General features: G+C 41.5%; 2 protein-coding genes across 2 annotated transcripts; one reads left to right on the top strand and one right to left on the bottom strand.

Moving 5' to 3' along the window:
• The first annotated feature begins 10 nt into the window (after positions 1–10).
• On the top strand, positions 11–17,139 carry ankfy1 (ankyrin repeat and FYVE domain containing 1). Its single transcript, XM_063895997.1, has 25 exons — positions 11–65; positions 2,550–2,757; positions 2,871–2,989; positions 3,668–3,803; positions 3,959–4,082; positions 5,858–6,007; positions 6,133–6,298; positions 6,506–6,710; positions 6,803–6,871; positions 7,233–7,435; positions 7,534–7,631; positions 8,067–8,268; positions 8,416–8,514; positions 8,640–8,793; positions 9,366–9,534; positions 10,044–10,162; positions 10,305–10,461; positions 10,582–10,782; positions 11,264–11,440; positions 11,543–11,690; positions 13,936–14,026; positions 14,234–14,358; positions 14,459–14,605; positions 15,387–15,477; positions 15,585–17,139. The coding sequence occupies exons 1-25, from the start codon at positions 56–58 to the stop codon at positions 15,718–15,720; spliced, it is 3,504 nt and encodes a 1,167-aa protein (XP_063752067.1). The 5' UTR covers positions 11–55; the 3' UTR covers positions 15,721–17,139.
• A 4-nt stretch (positions 17,140–17,143) lies between these two features.
• Positions 17,144–19,275, bottom strand: LOC134872620 (neuferricin). The gene is made up of 4 exons (XM_063895998.1): positions 18,887–19,275; positions 18,582–18,722; positions 17,818–18,004; positions 17,144–17,417 (listed from the first exon to the last, which is right to left on the bottom strand). The coding sequence occupies exons 1-4, from the start codon at positions 19,143–19,145 to the stop codon at positions 17,243–17,245; spliced, it is 762 nt and encodes a 253-aa protein (XP_063752068.1). The 5' UTR covers positions 19,146–19,275; the 3' UTR covers positions 17,144–17,242.
• Between the last annotated feature and the right edge of the window lie 38 nt (positions 19,276–19,313).

Raw genomic sequence — 19,313 nt, 5'->3', positions numbered from 1 at the left:
TGTTCGTCATATCGCGATAGAGACGCATCAGGCCACCGAGCTAACGCTGAGCAACATGGCGGAAGGTATGAGATTGGTTTTTTGACTGTTTGGTGCACTCCCTGTTTTCAGCGTTTGCTTGTTGAACTGTTGGCCCGATTCAACCAGTGTCTTGTCAGTTAGTAAACCGTGCATTGTCTGTAGTTAAAAATACTAAGCATAGCGACAGTTCAGCCTGCCAGTGAGCCCGCTCTGCCGTTAGCTTCTCGTTGATGTTGCTAGCTGAATTTTATAGCTACGAATTAGCCGAACCCGACAAGAGATGTTGGTGGGTTGGACCAAGGAGAATAATTATCTTTTTAGGCAAATTCATAGCTTGCTACGTAAGAAAACACCCTTATGTTAACTTATAGAATTGCAGGTATTGTTGGTATTATGATTTCATTAAATGTCGGCGTCACGATCAGACGATGTACAATATCTATTATAATTTCAGTAACGATACCGGCCAACGCTCCTTTTAAATGTGGCTGTCATTTGAACAAGACAAACAAATTAAACGTATTGTTTGTATGATACCATTTCTGTGAAAAGGAGGGTAAATATATCAGGCAGGAGACTACACATGATAGGGTAGCTGTCACTCCCTGAAAGGTGTTACCTGCACCACCTGGCCATAGCCAAGTGCACCAACTATATTTGGCCTAGACATAAGGGAATGTGTGTTCCTCCTTAACCTAAATCTACTTACAAATTGGATCTAGAGACTTTACACTCCAATCTGGGTGTTGTTAGGGTTGTGTAAGGAGCTGCCCCATTGCTACTGAGTGGAACACATATCTGTTTGGACATGTGAAATACTTGTCCTAGCCCTAACTTCAATTGGAAAGTTAAAGTAAAAAGAGAAGTCGATTTCTTTTGTGTTTTGTATCTTTATTACCCCTGCAATGCCTGTATTATTTTGTGAGTAGCAAAGTGTGATATTATTCTCATCTAGTGTTGAATTTACAGTTAATGCCTTGGCTTATTGTTTTGCAAAGAGACTAGATTATGTCAACAAGTCCTGACAAAGAGGAGTACTTTTCATACTCAACACTTGGTAAGATGAATTGTTTATACAGGGTGGAGAACTTCTTGAACATACAGTTGTCTTGGGACAGACTTTCTTAAGCTTCATGCCAAAACATGCTTTAAAAGAAACACAGGTATGGATGTCTGATTATTCCTGCAAAGGGAAAGTGTGTTTTGGTACATAGTATAGGAATAAGTCCAGTTGCTGGTCAGTTGGCTCTAAGCTGCACCTCCTCATTATCGCCCTTCCTGTGTTGAGTTGATCAGGTGGTTTTCGGAAGCACCCCCCTCCTGTTCCTCATGACCAGTAGCTTTGCCAGTAACAGTTTACGAGGGAGGACGAAGTAACGTGCCGTCTCAGCATTCTTCCCTCACTAAAACTTTACTGGTTTAAAGGAAGGAAATGGGCCCCCGTGAAACTCTGGAATCAAGGCTGAGACATAAAATAGTGTTGTAACACTAAGATCTGTGGAAAGTGTAATTCATTGAGAGGAACAGGGGAAATGTTTGTTAAAAAAACCCACTTTAGTTTAGTCTGTTTTAGGATTTGGAAATTTGAATCCTGTGTGCCCTATGTGGGGAATGCTGAACATGTTTTTATTCTGTGCAACGTGCTGACACAGAAATGGGCCATAATTATGAAAAAGAATAATGGATCAAGTCACAATTCTCAAAACAATACTGTAAATGAAAATACAGTCCACAACCAGCATCATTTGTATTTTTCTGTCCCTTCATATCATCATTGTCACAAATACAACTGTAAAATAAATCACACTAACTACTGTAAATTGCGAGGAAGTCCAAAGTGTGGTTCATTTTGAATTGGCCCTCAGCAAATTCTAAAAGTATAATGGAACATGGCCCACACCTGAAACTTGTGCTTGTCTTATATTGTATTTCTTATATGAAACATATATAACAAAGTAGAATTCATGTCATGTGTTAAAAATCCCAATCTTCAGATAAATTCAGTCCAACAAATCTTTGTTGATATTAGAGAAAAGCCCAATAACTTAATCCATAACAATCTTGAAATATACCCTTCTTATTTCCCCTTGTTATAAGCAATCTGAGGCTTCTGTTTTAAGGATCATTTGCCAACACTTTTAGTATCACAATAAATGAAACCCTATGGAGAGCTGTGATTAGGGCTTTTTGTTTCCTAAAGCATATTCAAGTATCAAGCATAATGTATCTACATTTTATTTAGTTTGCTAACTTTGAACTTAAATTATGAGGCAATATACTTCACCTCCAGTGGGGGGCCCAGCCCTTTGTATGTTTTTCTGTATGTGACCTTCAGTGAAAAAACTGGGGAAACCCCTGATATATTGCAACCATTGTATTTTTGACCGGCCCTTTTAACTTAAAGTGAAAGAGGGTTCCAAATAGTCCTGTTTTGAATTGTGATCAGTTATAAATATTTCTGACCTACTTTTTGTATCCCTGCATCTTTGTTTTGTCCTCTGCCTTTCTCTGCTATTTATGTGGTACAGAGGAGGTGGCCAAGCTGCAGAAGCACCTGGCCCTGCTCAGGCAGGAGTATGTGAAGATGCAGCAGAAGCTGGCTGACACAGAGAGGCGCTGTGCCGTGCTCGCTGCTCAGACCTCTGGCCAGGGCTCCTCCAGCCCTGCAGCTGCAGACACCTTTATCAGCCGTCTGCTGGACATCGTGGCCGACCTCTATCAGCAGGAGCAGTACAGGTGAGGACCAGCAGGGATGGAAGGGATGGATTTTTTTGTTTGAGATGTAGCTAATCCAGCAGTTATGGCTTTGTTAGATCAATTTTCAAGAGACGAATGTGCTTGTTTTGCAGTGATCTGAAAGTGAAAGTCGCGGGGGAGAATCTCAGTGCCCATAAGTTTGTGTTGGCAGCTCGCAGTGATGTCTGGAGTCTGGCTAACCTGTCCTCCACCTCCGAACTGGACTTATCTGGTGAGCAAACTATGGTGTGATGTCACTGTGTTATTGGAGAAGGTTTAAATCAATCCAGTTCTTACTTACCCACGTCTATCAGTCAACATGCTTATGGGTTAATATATAATGCTCGAATATTTATTTTGGAGCTGATCAAACAGACTGTCAAAGTCCAGTATTGTGCACAGTTTTGTTGAGAGTAGGTTTTAGCCGTCATGCCTATTAGTAATAAGCTTATCAGTCTGGGTTGAATTCAAATAAATGTTAGCAAATGACTGCCGGAGAAATGCAAAAGTACTTCTAATGATATAATATATTTTTTTGTTCAGTGTATGTGTTTGTGGTTTTCAATACATTTAAGTTGTCCAAACTTATTGTTATAAAGGGGTGTAGAGAATCTTAAGTAACATTTTTAAGTAAATATTGTACTATTTACTCATCTGCATTCTATTGGCCACATTAGTTACTTTGCAGGTTCAGATTATTAATTAATAAACATATATTTTCCAATTGTTTATAATGTACTTTTCTTAATTAAGTACATCTGTCAATATAAGAAATAATTCAAGTTAGCTCCACCCTTAGCAGGAACAAAATAAAAATGAAACGTATACATTTTCCTCTCTGAGAATTATGGTAGGTTAGTCATTTTCACTCTGCATGCATTTCTGACTTGGTGAAATTATGAATTTCCAGATTGCAAACCTGAGGTTGCCATGGCAATGTTGCGCTGGGCATACACGGATGTGTTGGAGCTCACTGAAGATGATGCCTTTCTAATTGACTTAATGAAGCTAGCCAACCGCTTCCAGCTTCAGCTGCTCAGAGAGAGGTCAGACACCAGCCATATATACTTACTTCATATCTGCAGGCTGTGATTTAACTTTAATTGTTGCTTGTGGCAGCATTACTGTTGCATAACATCTTACAGAGGAACATATGTCATGTTAACAGCCCATAAATACATGTGTTTCTCTCCTGTGACAGGTGTGAAAAAGGCGTGATGTCCTCAGTGAATGTCAGGAACTGCATACGCTTCTATCAAACAGCTGAGGAGCTAAATGCCACCACCCTGATGAACTACTGTGGGGAAATCATTGCCAGTCACTGGGTGAGTATCTCAGTTGCGACAGCGTTTGTACACGGTTGTGTTGTATTCTTACATTTGCGTGCATGCTTTGGCATATATGTATGGTATGGATTTTTATTCCTAGTTGTGTCCTTAAAGAAAAAAGAGGCTTGATAATGCGTGCCAAACTGCCATAAAGTGGTGCAGGAATGAGTTCTAAAACCTAGAAACTTGTTAGCATTTTACCACTTTTGCCGGCATTGTTTCAACTTCAACTTCTGCGGTTCACACAAGCTTAAGAGATTTTCACATTTTGTCTTCAGACATAAAATACGTTGGTTAATTCCCCACTCGTGAATGGCTGAAGCTTCTGTGTCTCTTTAAAACGGCAGTTGCTAACAAGCTTCTTAGCCGCCTTTTGCTTAGCTGTAGTGTTGCGTTTGCCTTACGTGAGCTTTATATTCCGGCAATCGCATTTATGCTTTAAAAAACATAATAATGTTGTAAATACGTGGATATATCTGCTGAACAAAACATCTAGTATGATGAACACATAAGCCTCAAAGCTTAATTTATGCAATATTCAAAATTCCAATAAAAAAAAAAAATCATCCCATTGCTTTTGATCTAGGGAGCCTTGGGATGCTAATGGTGCGTACACACCGGACGCGTTGCGATTTTTGGGCATGTCGCAATTACATGTAAAGTCAATGTAAAGATGCGGAGAGGTGCGAATTTGCTCCGGCGGTGCGCATGAAGCGGATGACACGGCGCGAATGAGGCGATTGAAGGGGGCCACGTCAATTGCGAGTGTTCTCGCGTTAACCAATCAGCGGTACGAATCTCAGCTTGCTGTCACTGATGTTGAATCAGAAAACCAAAACATTAGCCGTTAGCACACAGAGCCCCCAGCTCCTCATATCTGTTCAGAAACTGGAGAAAAGTTATACATGTGCACAGACTGTCTATGGCATGGTGCAAATAGTCAATGCTTTATTTATGTCAGCATGATGTTGTTGTGAGTGTGGACGAGCTTACAACGTGAGCTTAGCCTGATCGATCCGATCTCCATTCAGTAAACACACATTTCAAAGGGTTTTTCGTCTGCCGTCTTGTGATGATATGTTGAAGCATTAATTCATGCTTTTTACAAACTGGTATCAGTGTGTTGTTAGTTCAGCATTATTATTAAACGTGTAGTACAATTAAATCTATGCAAAATATGTTCATTTTGAAGTAGTTGGTATCTACCATAGTATTTGAATGACGCGGGTACACAACTGACAGTCGCGGTGAAACTCGAGCGATGCCATTACAGTGATAGGAGCAAAGCCAATATTCGTGAATGCACCATAAGGCTTAATGCATCATCTCTTCACCACTCTGTTAATTGTTGGAATTATGAGATAATGTACAAGGTGAAAAGTTTTCATCAGTCAAGAGACATGAAAGCCACTGCTGAATCCTTTTTAACCTGCTGTGTTACTTTGTGGTTTCCTCACATTTATTAGCTTTTGACAGACAAGTGTTATGAGGCATCTCATAATTTACAATGCAATCAATCCAGAGAGGGTGCAGCTCGGCAGGGGTCAGGGTCATCTTTATGACTTTGGTGTAGACTGTCAGCAGCTTCTGACACCTCATACTGGAGCTCTGTTAAATGCCTACAGGGAAGCAAGGAATAGGATTAAGAGCCTGTTGACATTGTTTTTGTCTCAAGATAAAAGATGACACTTGTTGTGTTTCTACACCAATGGTCCAGTTCTGATGTTTGCCACTGACGATGGCATGTTGTTTCATTGCTTGTGTTTTACTAGGATGACCTGAGGAAAGAAGACTTCAGCACCATGAGCGCCCAACTACTTTACAAGATGATCAAATCTAAAACAGAGTATCCTCTCCACAAAGCCATTAAAGTCGAGCGGGAAGATGTGGTCTTTCTCTATCTCATTGAGATGGACTCACAGGTCAGCTCCACGCAGATATCCTTTATCAACTGACCATTAACCCGTTTTTTTTATTGTTTTAACATAATGGAAGAATGAAGGTTTCTCATTATGGTATACTAATGTTGGTTTGATATTTTTTCCAGTTACCTGGAAAGCTGAATGAACTGGACAACAATGGTGACCTGGCTCTTGACCTGGCCCTCGCTTGTAAATTGGAGAGTATTGCCACCACTCTGGTTAACAACAAAGCAGATGTGGACATGGTGGATCAGAGTGGCTGGAGCCTCCTGCACAAGGCCATCCAAAGAGGTCTGTGAGAGTTTTAATTAGTTCATTGTTGTGTCTTTCTTCAAGAAGTGAAGGTCAAAATGAACTAAAATGCTGTTACTAACTGTTGATACCCAGTGTCATTTTTTTCCTGTAAATTTACTGTGTGAATACTAGATTTTGGGTTAGTTAAAAATGAAAGCAGAAATTGCTCTCTTCACTCATAAATGGTTCTTCCTATTTTACCAGGGGATGAATTTGCCTCCATATTCCTGATTCGTCACTCGGCTCAGGTAAATGCATCCACAGTGGGGGCGGTGGAAACACCACTTCACCTCGTCTGTTCTTTCAGCCCCAAGAAGCACTCTGCAGAAGTGATGAGCGGCATGGCGCGGATCGCAGAGGCTCTGCTTAAGACCGGAGCCAACCCCAACATGCAGAACAGCAAGGGCAGGTAGGCCACCGGGCTCTGAGCTTTATGCAAAGCTGCCCACCGGCTGTGCAAAGTATGAGCCTGCTTAAGATTTTTTCTTTTGTTTTTTTTAGAACACCGTTGCATGAAGCTGTGGCTTCGGGGAATGAGCCAGTGTTCAACCAGCTACTACAATGCAAACAGTGAGTTACATTCTGCTTTAAATGGAATAAGTGAATTTGTTTTTGACATGGAAAAGTCACACACAGCATGCTTAGCGTACAGTTAGTTCAACTATTAAAAGACTTAAATGGATATTATATAATTCCTTGTTATTTATTTATTTCTCTGACATGCTTACAAAAACAAAAAGCAGACGACAAATCAACAATAAAAAAAAAACCTCAATTCACAAAATGTTCACGAAAAAGATTTGAATAAATAGCAAAAACATTTAAAGACACAATTCTGTGTATTTTGGGGGTGTCCCTTTAAGACCATGGGATCTTTTAACTGTAAAGATAATCCTGCATGTAACCTGCCGTAATCTGTCCATCCCGTTAGACTTGATCTTGAGCTGAAGGACCACGAGGGCAGCACAGCTCTGTGGCTGGCCCTGCAGTACATCACTGTGTCCTCGGATCCCTCAGTTAACCCTTTTGAGGATGACGCTCCAGTGGAGAACGGCACCTCGTTTGATGAGAATAGCTCTGCAGCCCAGCTCATTCAGAGAGGAAGCGACCCAAATGCACCTGACTCATCCACAGGTGCTGATTGATTACCTCACTTTACAGACATGTCTTGAATAAATGGCGCTTCTAGTGCCACATTCTCATCTTCATCTCCTATTGTTTACAACTTGTAGAAAACTGTCTAATGCAGAGAGCAGCGCGGGCGGGCAATGAGGCAGCTGCACTTTTCCTTGCCACTCATGGAGCAAAGGTCAACCATGTCAACAAATCGGTAAGTATGAACATTAGGCCACAAAACAACCAAACAATTACAGTTTTGATGGTTACCTGTAGTCAGTATGTCCTTTTAACAGTTATGCATTCCTATCTGTAATACGCTACAGTGTCCCCAGTGTCCTTGTTAAGATCAGTTAGTTTATGATACAGAGTTTAACTTGGATATAGTTTTCTAAAAACGTTTTAACCATTTCATTTGTGGGTAAAAAGAAAGTATAATTAATTATTTTATATATTTTTATCGTGATCTCTTGGTTCATGGTTCTGTGTGTAATTTAAATGCAGTCTTTAATCACAATCAGTCTCTTGGTATTTCGAGACTTTAAAAAGTTACTTGATAACTTATCATTGCATGATAAAATCTAGATGATTCTTTTTATGTGTCACCGAAGATATTAGCAATATTTTCCGGTATTAATCCTTCTTTCAGGGTGAGAGCCCGCTTCACACAGCATGCCGCTTTGGCCTGGCGAGTCTGACAGCAGAGCTGCTGCATCAAGGGGCCAACCCCAACCTGCAGACCCAGAAGGCCCTGCCTGACGACACTGCTGGTGTGGCCATGCAGAGCCCCCTCCACATGGCCATTGCTAACAACCACCCTGATGTGGTGTCTGTCATCCTTGAGCAAAAAGGTCAGCCTTTATACATTTAAAGCCTGTAAATAAAGAGCCAACATGGCAGGTGTTTTAAGCAGCTACTGCTTTGTCTCACTATGTCCTTTTGTTCTTAAACGTCCTGAAATGTATCCACTAACCTCTCCCTTGATGGCTCTATTGCAGCCAATGCACTTCATGCCACCAACAACCTCCAGATCATTCCAGACTTCAGCCTCAAAGACTCCATGGACCAGACAGTGCTGGGCTTGGCTCTCTGGACAGGTACACAGCACGACACCTCCACAGGGATATTTATTTTCTATGGTGGATTCTGCATTATCAAAATATCATTGAAGTCCATAACCTTGGTTATGTGATGTTTGACATGTACAATGTGTCCCTGTCAGGCATGCACACCATAGCCGCTCAGCTGCTGGGCTCAGGGGCTTCTATCAATGACACTATGTCCAATGGACAGACCCTGCTACACATGGCCATCCAAAGACAGGACAGCAAGAGTGCCCTCTTCCTTCTTGAACACCAGGCCGACATTAACGTTAGGTAAGTCCTGTCTTGAATTGCAGCTGTAATGCCTTTTTCCAGCCTGTTTTCTGAATTATCGTTTTGAGTATTTTGAATACTGATGGGTTAGTTTTTAAAGGTCCTCAATACCGTATTCAGAGCATATCTATGGTTGATGGATTGCCCATAATCGATATAGCGATGTCTGACAAGACATACGAGTGTGAGCTCTATTGCCAGAATGAGTAAATGCAAGTTTTCTTATTGCTGTCTTGACAAATCTCAAATACAAAGCCTGTTACAAGGAAAGCAAGCTAGATGACAAACATCTCTAACGTGTGGGAGGTGGTAATATTAAGCCATATGCGCTGTAGACGTGTCAGAGCATTTTCTGCACTCAATTATTAAGTCAAAAATCTACCCAGTCTGCAAATGTTTTTAATTTTGAAATGGAAGATGTGTAGGAACCCCAGGCAGTGAGACTTCTTTCTCTGCTTATTAAGGCAATATATCTTTACATAGCAAATGTAAAGATGTATTGGCAATATCAGGTTTTTCCTGATATATACATTTTATTTAAATTGTTCTTTCTATTCCTTCTAAACTTCCAGGACCCAGGAGGGACAAACAGCACTACAGTTGGCCATTAGTAACCAGCTGCCACTGGTTGTGGATGCCATTTGCACAAGAGGAGGGGATATGTCTGTGGTGGATGACAAAGGGGACCCTCCATTGTGGCTGGCTCTGGAGAATGGCCTGGAAGATATTGCATCCACGCTGGTGAGACAAATACATACGCAGCTAATTTAGAGATTACCGTACTCTCTTAGTTCTTCATAGGTACACTGCCAGATATTCATCGTTACAAAACAAATTCAAGATGAAATGAAACTGAAAAAAAGGACTGAAACCTTAATGAGCCTGAGGCATAGATACATGTGTTGTTTAGTCTTTAGTCTTCTTTTTATTGAGTGTTAAGTGATATTTAGATAAAATACTTCATCCAAAATGTTTAAAACATATATACCGTATATGAATGCTTTCTATTGTATTCTTGAATCGGCAATGATGTTTACATGTCCATAAAACATCCATCACCTTCATATCTGTCAGTCTTTTCCAAAACACCTTATGGGAACAGGGATTTGTTCCAAAAAGAAACAGAAGTAACATAAGCCACTAAAGCCAGAAGGCTGTTTTCACATATTAGTCTCCAATAAAACCTTGTTATAGGTTGTTTATGTATTTTATGTACTCGTAATTATAATATTACTGCGTTTTCTGCCCAGGTCCGCCATGGCTGTGATGCGACAGCTTGGAGCATAGGACCCTCTGGCTGCAAGCAGACCCTCCTGCACAGAGCTGTGGATGAGAATAATGAGGTCTCTGCTTGCTTCCTCATCCGCAGGTCTGCCAATCTCCTCACCATTAGGGTTCGGGAATGCACATATCAGCCTACTGTGAATATTTTGGCAATCATCGTGTTGGGAAAATGTCTCTTTTTAACAAAGTTCTCTAAATTAAAATGTGTCTGCCTTGTGTGTGTATAGTGGTTGTGACGTGAACAGCACTAGACAGCCAGGACCTAACGGAGAAGGAGATGAAGAAGCCCGAGATGGACAAACACCCCTCCACCTGGCCAGCAGCTGGGGGTTGGAGGAGGTGGTACAGTGCCTTCTAGAGTTTGGAGCCAATGTTAATGCACAGGTCAGTCCTGTCACATCAGGGGGGGGCAATTTCTCCTTTTTTCACTGCCAAAGCTAATGAGAGATTCAATTGTAAACACATTCTCTTGTATTTAATGTGTTCTCTTTCCATTTCTGTCAGGATGCAGAGGGCAGGGCTCCCATACATGCTGCCATTAGCAACCAGCACAACGTCATTATACAGCTCCTCATTTCCCATCCGGAAATTCGTCTCAACGTTCGCGACCGTCAAGGAATGACCCCCTTCGCCTGTGCCATGACGCACAAGAACAACAAAGCAGCAGAGGCTATTCTCAAGAGGGAGCCGGGGGCTGCTGAGCAGGTAGCACTCGCATGCTAAATGTACCACTGTGTCTCACAGTAGCACTTTACAGATTATAGGGCTTATAGTGTCCACATAGCGCCTGTTTCTGTGCCAGCCTCTTTTTTTCAATTGTTCCCTCTAGAAAAAGCAGCGTCTTTTGTCTGAGCAGACAGAGGTTATTGTGCCTCCCCCAGCACTTCCAGTTTCTGCTCTAATCTTTCAAAAATAAACCATCATAACAAAAGCTGAAAAGCTCTTTCTTTGAGCCATTTGGCCAGGCTAACACTTAATGATTCTGCTGATGAGATTAATAATAACGAATAATAAAAAACAAAGGGCATGTTTGTCATACTAAAGCAGTGATGTGTTTTCAAGATTTTGTTGTAATAAAAACATTTTGAAAAGACATGCTGGCCTTTCTGCTAGAGAAAGACACTATGTGGACGCAGGGCACTAAAGTGTTTGTCTTTCCTGACCTCAAACTTCTGTTTCTGCCCAGGTGGACAACAAGGGACGTAACTTTCTCCACGTGGCTGTGCAAAACTCTGACATTGAGAGTGTCCTGTTCCTCATCAGCGTCCAAGCTAATGTCAACTCCAGGGTTCAGGACGCAGCCAAGCTCACCCCCCTGCACCTGGCCGTCCAGGCTGGATCTGAGATCATTGTCCGCAACCTGGTACACACCTAACTAACATGCTCCCTAACTGGTTACCATTCATGCCAATAAGTGTGCCATGCTGTGAATATTGTTTTCATTGTACATCTCTATGCTTCCCAGCTGCTTGCTGGAGCCAAAGTAAATGAGCTGACCAAACACAGACAGACAGCACTGCACCTGGCTGCCCAGCAGGACCTGGCCACTATCTGCTCTGTGCTGCTGGAGAACGGAGTCGACTTTGCTGCTGAGGATGAGAATGGCAATAACGGTACCTTACATTCTTATTTATTATGCTTTTGTTTGTTTGTAGTCTGGGAACATTCTATTTGACGTTTGAATCCATTTGGCAATCAAATAAATGTATCTAAACAACAAATGTATAATTAGTGTGCTAGTGGGATTTTTGTGTTCTGTTTCTCTTACCAGATAGTGTTGGCTTAGGCCAGGGGTGCCCAATAAGACCGGTAGATAGCCAATGCAGTGTGGGTAGATCGCAGCAAATTCAAATCTCTCAGGTCGTTTTTTGTTGTTGTTGCCATAAGCACAATTAAAAGTCTATTAAAAATAAGAAGAATAGACTAGTCGGCATCAGCCCCTCATGAATGCCACAATCACACAACGAGATGCCTACAGCGTGCCTAGTGCCTCTCGAGCCCACCGGGACGACCAGTCGGACCGTTTTTCGTTTAGGAAAAATAATATTTCTAATTCAGGTGCCTTACTCATGCCACCTTTTCGGTGCTCAACTCCACTGTTGTCGATGTTCATGCGCCTGTTGTTCAGTGTGTCCACTCCAGGGCACCACAAAGACGATGGAGCATGATTTAACACCAGGAAATTACCAGGGCTGCCCCCGATTAGTCAACTAATCGTTATTTGGCGGAAAAAATATTCGTCGACTCATTTTTCATCAAGAAAAAAAAGGTCCATCTGCGTGCTGCATGTGCTCTGACGCCTCAGCTGGAAACCTCCTCAGACTTCATTCAGACCTGTGCCTGGTCCTTAAGTTATGTCTTGGGCAGGATATCCAAAGTGTGCGATCCTTTTGAGCATGTAAGGGATGAGCCCCAAAAGGTGACATGCAAACTCTGCTGGAAAAAAGGTGCCTCCGTATCCACGCCATCATAACAAAACACGGAGCCTTATTATCACCGACAACGTGTGTTCCTTCCTCAGACTCCGATGAAAACAGCAGCAGTGAGTCAGGCAGTAGCCTAGCTTTGTATCAACATATACAGTGTATTAATTGGTAAATTCCTCTGTAAAATCTGTATTTGGTCACCTACAAACAAGCAAGATTTCTGGCTCTCACAGACCTGTAACTTCTTCTTTTAGAGGCTTTTCTGTCCTCCACTCGTTACCTGTATTAATGGCACCTTTTGTCACAAAATTGTAGACCTGCACCAGGCTGGGAAAACTGAATCTGCAATAGGTAAGCAGCTTGGTGTGAAGAAATCAACTGTGGGAGCAATTATTAGAAAATGGAACACATACAAGACCACTGCTAATCTCCCTCGATCTGGGGCTCCACGCAAGATCTCACCCCGTGGGGTCAAAATGATCACAAGAACGGTGAGCAAAAATCCCAGAACCACACGGGGGGACCTAGTGAATGACCTGCAGAGAGCTGGGACCAAAGTAACAGAGGCTACTATCAGTAACACACTACGCCGCCAGGGACTTAAATCCTGCAGTTCCAGACGTGGCTTCGTAAGAAGCATTTCAAGTGGCCTAGCCAGTCTCCAGATCTCAACCCCATAGAAAATCTTTGGAGGGAGTTGAAAGTCTGTGTTGCCCAGCGACAGCACCAAAACATCACTGCGTTACCTTCTGCGTTTAGAAAACGATCCATTCACGCTTTCATTTCAGGATCAGGGCGTAATGTGCGGAGGGGTTTTTGCCGACGAGCATATTTGGCGCTGTATCCATTTCCTGTGTAGTATTTATTGGGTTGTTATATTCAGATATGAATTATAGAAACTAGAACTAAATGCTCAGTGTGTGTGCTCGCTGCTTGTTCACACACAGATTAAGAATCCTTACCGGAGTTTCTACTGTTTGTACCGCTGACGGGCGGACCGCTCCGTCCGTGCGGTGCGCTGTGACTCTCATGCGCTTTCTACATCTACAATTTAATTTATATTTCAACGGTTAATTATTACAGTAGTATTTTATATTTAATGTGAAGCACAACGTACCATCCTGTTATAATAGGGTTCTTTATCAGCCTTTGAAACTGAAACCATTCTGAAGGGTGAAAACAAAAATGTATTAGGATTTTTTTTTTCATAAATCATAATATATCGTATACGTGAGACGATTAGTCGACTAATCGCCTGAATTGACAACTATTAGTCGGTTATAAAATCTTTAGTCGAGGGCAGCCCTAGAATTGACTGTTATATCAATACGATAATGAAATTGCTTTGTTGAAAAAGTTTGAGTATTTGCCAGACTCTTACTGTATGTATAATATTGTACTATTTTCTTTGTCCTTTTTGTTGTCTCCCCAGCTCTGCATCTGGCTGTGATGCAGGGCCGCCTTAACAATGTCAGAAGCCTTCTCACAGAGTCCAACATTGATGCTGAGGCCTTCAATCTCAGGTACACTTTCACAGTAAAAACATATGATCGAACGTTGAAGTAATTGCAGCAACAACACTAACACCATGGTGCTGAAATAAAACAGAAACATAGAATATAAAGAAAACAGGAAGTGTACGTTTTTGAAACACAACATCTAAACTTCTATAGACTCTAAAGTCAACTTCTCCTTTCTTTTCTTCTTTTAATCTTATTATCTCTGCCCAGGGGTCAGTCACCAATGCACGTACTAGGCCATTATGGGAAAGAGAACGCCGCTGCCATTTTTGAGTTGTTCCTGGAGTGTATGCCTGAATACCCTCTGGACAAACCCGACAATGAAGGAAACACAGGTACTGCATCTGTTTGATTATTGTTAAGAGTACACAAACAGCAGACTATTACCAGGGGTCCACCTGTAGTAAAATGACTCTGACCTGTATTTTATCGCAGTACTGCTCCTGGCCTACATGAAAGGAAATGCAAACCTGTGCCGCGCCATTGTGAGGGCTGGGGCGCGACTGGGCATCAATAATAATCAGGGCATCAACATTTTCAACTACCAAGTTGCAACCAAACAGTTGCTCTTCCGCCTTCTAGGTAAGTTTTCACAGTTCATCATCTTATCAGGCGTTCACTGTGTTTTAAAGGGGCCCTATGATGCTTTTTTTTGGTTCATATTTTTTTATCTTGTGCCTCTACTGTGACATGTTAACACTCTGTCTGAATACCAGGGACCAGTCTGCACTGGATGGTTAACCAGCAGGCTCGGTTGTGATTAGTCAACAGTGTAGTTATGTCCCGCCCCTTAGCATATCACCTACAAGGTGTTGGAGCACTAGCAAATAGAAGTTTGAATGTTTCAGAGTGATGTCAACATGTAACATTAACAATTAAACAAAGGAGTGCAATGGAGGCCTTTCAGGCAGGGGGGGGTGGGAGTGTGTGGGAGAGAAACTCCCTTGGAGGAAACTTGGGAATTTTATCTTGCATTTACATGAACAGAAACCTACAGCCCTGGAAAAAATTAAGAGACCATTTCAGCATTTCAGATTCTCTGGTTTTCTTTTTTATAGGTACTGTACGTCTTTTGAGTGAAATTATTTTTTTGTTGTTTTTATTGTATTCTATAAACTACTGGCTATTTCTTTCTGTGTTGGAATTCAGCAGACACTGGAATGGCTGCCATATATGTAGAGATAAAGATTTAAGAACAATTTGGAGTGGTCTCTTAATTTTTTCCACGGCTGTATATAACACACTATAGGGAAGGGGAAACCCAAAAGAGCATAATGGGACTCTTTAAAACAGCACTACTGACATGCTGCGATACAATGTATTTGATCCGTGTGACAATATATATATTTTAAAATTTGTTTAGATATGCTGTCCAAAGAGCCCCCTTGGTGTGATGGGTCCAACTGCTATGAATGTCTCGCCAAGTTTGGTGTTACAACACGGAAACATCACTGGTGAGTAGACTGGATTTTTGAATATGTGCAATCAAAACACCTCTATTCCACCTTATTTTTTATCTTGTGTCAAACCATATGATTAATCCTGTCTCCTCTGATTGTAGCCGCCACTGTGGGCGTCTGTTGTGCCACAAGTGCTCTATAAAGGAGATCCCCATTATCAAGTTTGACCTGAACAAGCCGGTGAGGGTGTGTGACATCTGCTTCGATGTACTGACTCTGGGTGGGGTAACGTCGTAATGCAGTGGCCTGGATATCCTCCACCCTCTGACGCTGGCCATGTCTTGGCACAGTTATTCAGGCAAACCAGGAGAATGGACATCGGTAGCAGAACAAACCTGGGACAATTATGGACCATCATCTTTATACTATACCAGTCTATGAAAAAATGATTATTGTTCTAGAGGAACTTTTCATATAGAAAGTGAAGCATTGTCATTTTGTTTCTGTTTTGATCAAAGCATTTTAAAGTGGATATAAGCCACTCTCCAGCCCGATGATGGTTGTTGGTTAATTTGTTTCCCAGTCCCAATGATGTGTGTAATGTTTGGCTCTTATTATCACAACAAAGACATTTCATTTCAATGGACATTCAAATCAAATAAGTTTTTGGAGGGATTTTTCCTGTTTTCTAATGGGATATCCCACCATCAGCAGCCTTTTATGCTTTGTGACATGCCCAAAGGCAACCATGCAATGCTACAAAATGAATACCTACAAGAGCAAGGTTTAAATCACTATACCTCCAAATATTGCACCATCAGCATGTTCTGTCATCTTACATTGTTCACTCTTCTAAGACTTATGTATTAACTGGAAAAATTTGGACAGAGGAGGAGGATTTAAAGGGAAAGCACCTCAACTGATTTTATTAAGCGCGCATTATAACATTAAATTACTTGTCTAATGAAGATGCAAAACCAGAAAAGAATACAATTCATTATGAAATGTTTATTTTTCCATGATAAGAATAGTCTATCATGTGTGTGTTTATCGGCTCAATTAAAAGGAATACTTACTTTTTAATGTGGCAAGCTTAAAAAAAATTTAACTTTTATATCAAATGATATAAATGTGAGTCCCCCCAAAAAAATCTGTAAACATTCCTCCTCTGTTACTGAAATGCCTGTCATCCCTATGTGTCATTTTGATTTGTAGCCTTAAATCATATTTCAAAATCAGTCACCAAATAATTACATTCCATTTTTTATCAGCCAAGAGGTCCTCATTGGCATTTGTGATCATCGAACCCACAATGTTGCCTCAAGTCAAGTCGTCTTAACCCACCACATTTAACGCTTCTTGATTTCTAAGCCTATCGGGTGCACTTTATCAAGATCACATGACATTTCCGATCATTGGGGAGTATGTGGAGCAGAGGGATGTGGCCAAGTAAGGGGGCCTCTTTAAGTATTGTTAAATTGTACAGATAAATGTGTGATATTTTTGACCACTACAACTGTTTTGTACTTAAATGCAGTTTGTGCTTGTCATTGTGACAAACCTAAATCTTGCCTCTGTTAATCTTTTATGCACATTGTTTAATCTTTTATGCACATTATATTGTATCTGTATGCTCAGATATCTAGCCTGTTTCTTCCTGGTGTATCCTTTTAGAGAAAGGGAGGACAACTTTACATAAAGGTCATCAAAAAACAACACGTTCTTTTCTTCATTATTTTATTGTGAATAAGTTCAAAGTCCTGAGTATTGTGCTAATAATAAACAAGCAATTGGTCAACTTTCTAGGACAGGCCAGACTCTAGAACTCTGCAACAGAGCATGACTCAGCATGTGAAGGGCAGCCATCATATTTCTGCAGATTGGGGTCTTCCTCTACTGCAGATGGATCTTTGACACAGACACAACGAACACCACTGGAGCCTGGAGAGAAGAGCTTCCTAGGGACACCTTTCCAACCTCTGTCCACTCCACCACTTGAGGAAAAACCAAAAAAGCAGTATTGAAACGGAGGATTCAAATAAATCCCTCTTTAATTGTCACACACATATTCATGTACATCGTGACAGTTAGTCTCTGAATGTACCCCATCGTAGTATAAGGAGCAGATGGCAGCTATTATACAGCGCCCAGCGAGCACTGGGGGGCTGATGCCTCGCTAGAGGGCACCTCGACAGTGACCAGGAGGCCAACTGGCACCTCAAAGTACACTCTGCACTTGTTCCTTTCTTGAATCAGCGTCAATTCCCTATAGACTACTGCCGTGTGCTGTTACTGTATACCAATATTTTGAGACAAGCTATACAGTAAAGTAAGCGCTTTATCACAACATTGTCTGCTTTTTAATATTTGATTAGGGCAGCACTATTTCCATACCTCTTAGTGGAGCACCAGACTCTTCCTCTCCTGGCAGCGCTCCACTCTGAGTTGCAGGCTGGGAAGCGTTCCCTCTCAGCCTCTCTCTGGGCCTTGAGTCGCTGGCCCTCTGCTAGGGATGCTTCAACCTGCAGCAGGGCCTCAGTGGGCTGCCCAGTCTCGCTGTAGAACCGACCTATTAAAAGACCTGAAATGCAACAAGACATTGTGGCATCATTGTTTGTTAGCTGGAGTTTTACTGAAAATGATCAACTGATTAAGAGAACAACCTAAGTCAGCAGCTGCTAAAACTACTCAAATCAATCTTTTGCAATTCAAATACTGCAAAGGCTGTAGCTCTACAGTATGAATGGTTTAATGTTTAACCTGTTTTTTATTAACTTCAGATTTTTGTGTTTTTAATGTACATACGTATTTAACTTGTGTTTTGTTATGTTTCCTGTGTACATGTATGTATTTTAAAAGCCCATCTCGTGGGAATTGTGTTAGTAAAATACAATAAAAGGTTATTCTAATAGTTTCCCTAATGTTCTGTTGAGGAATAAAAGACTGTATGTCTGTATCCCCTGATGAACATTGTTATGATACATCACCAATTAGAAAACTAAACTTCTATAGGTAATGTCAGAATCCACCACCAACAGAATAGGATATTACCACATGCTTGTAACTTATCTGCAAACTAGTATTATTTGGGAAAGTATACGTGTGTTATACCAAAACATTCCTAAGAAAATAGTTGGAGGGTTGCAAACATCACATACCAACACTTTGGTAGTCCCTCTGATAGAAGGCCAGCCACTCATAAAGGGCGATCAGCTGCTGTGGGGACACACTGGACACATCATCTGTCAGGCCCCCCTCTGTGAAATCCCCGGTGATGAAAGCCAGTGAGGCATCTTTGCCTGAAAATGCAGAAACAAATATAGGAGATTGCTGTACAGTGGGATACCAGTGTACTATAGCAGTCATCATTATTAGAACTAAATAAATGTTCCCGGTGTGAGATTGTTACAGGTTTGGTTTGTTTAACAGCATCAGACAATAGGTAGGAAAAGCAAAGAATCACCTGCCATAAAATGATAAGCACCTCCGGGTCCATAGTGTTTGTATCCCTTGTGTACATCAAATACTTGCCCTAGTATTGCCAGGTAAAGGTCCTTGCTGCTTTTCTCCCCGTCGTAAAGTGATAATTCACCGCTACTCAGGAGCCGCACAGGGGGCCCCTGTGTCGTTCCATTTCCAAATGTTGAAAACCACTCGCGAGGAATGAACACGAGTGCCAGGGGTAAAAATCCGCCCAATACATAGCCGAGCATGTTGTTCATTCGACCGTTTTGGTATATTATCCATTTACATCACATTATATATCTTCTAATTGTAGTATAATGACATACACACTCATGACAACACAATTGCTTCCTTGTACGGGGACGCCACGGCGCATGCGCGGACTGAACGCAACAGGACGTTTCAGACACGCTGACGTACAGTAC

The sequence above is a fragment of the Eleginops maclovinus genome, chromosome 11 (assembly GCF_036324505.1).
Source record: "Eleginops maclovinus isolate JMC-PN-2008 ecotype Puerto Natales chromosome 11, JC_Emac_rtc_rv5, whole genome shotgun sequence".
NCBI classification, from domain to species: domain Eukaryota; kingdom Metazoa; phylum Chordata; class Actinopteri; order Perciformes; family Eleginopidae; genus Eleginops; species Eleginops maclovinus.
The sequence above is the reverse complement of the archived record's forward strand: the minus strand, read 5'-3'. Positions and strand labels throughout refer to the sequence as shown.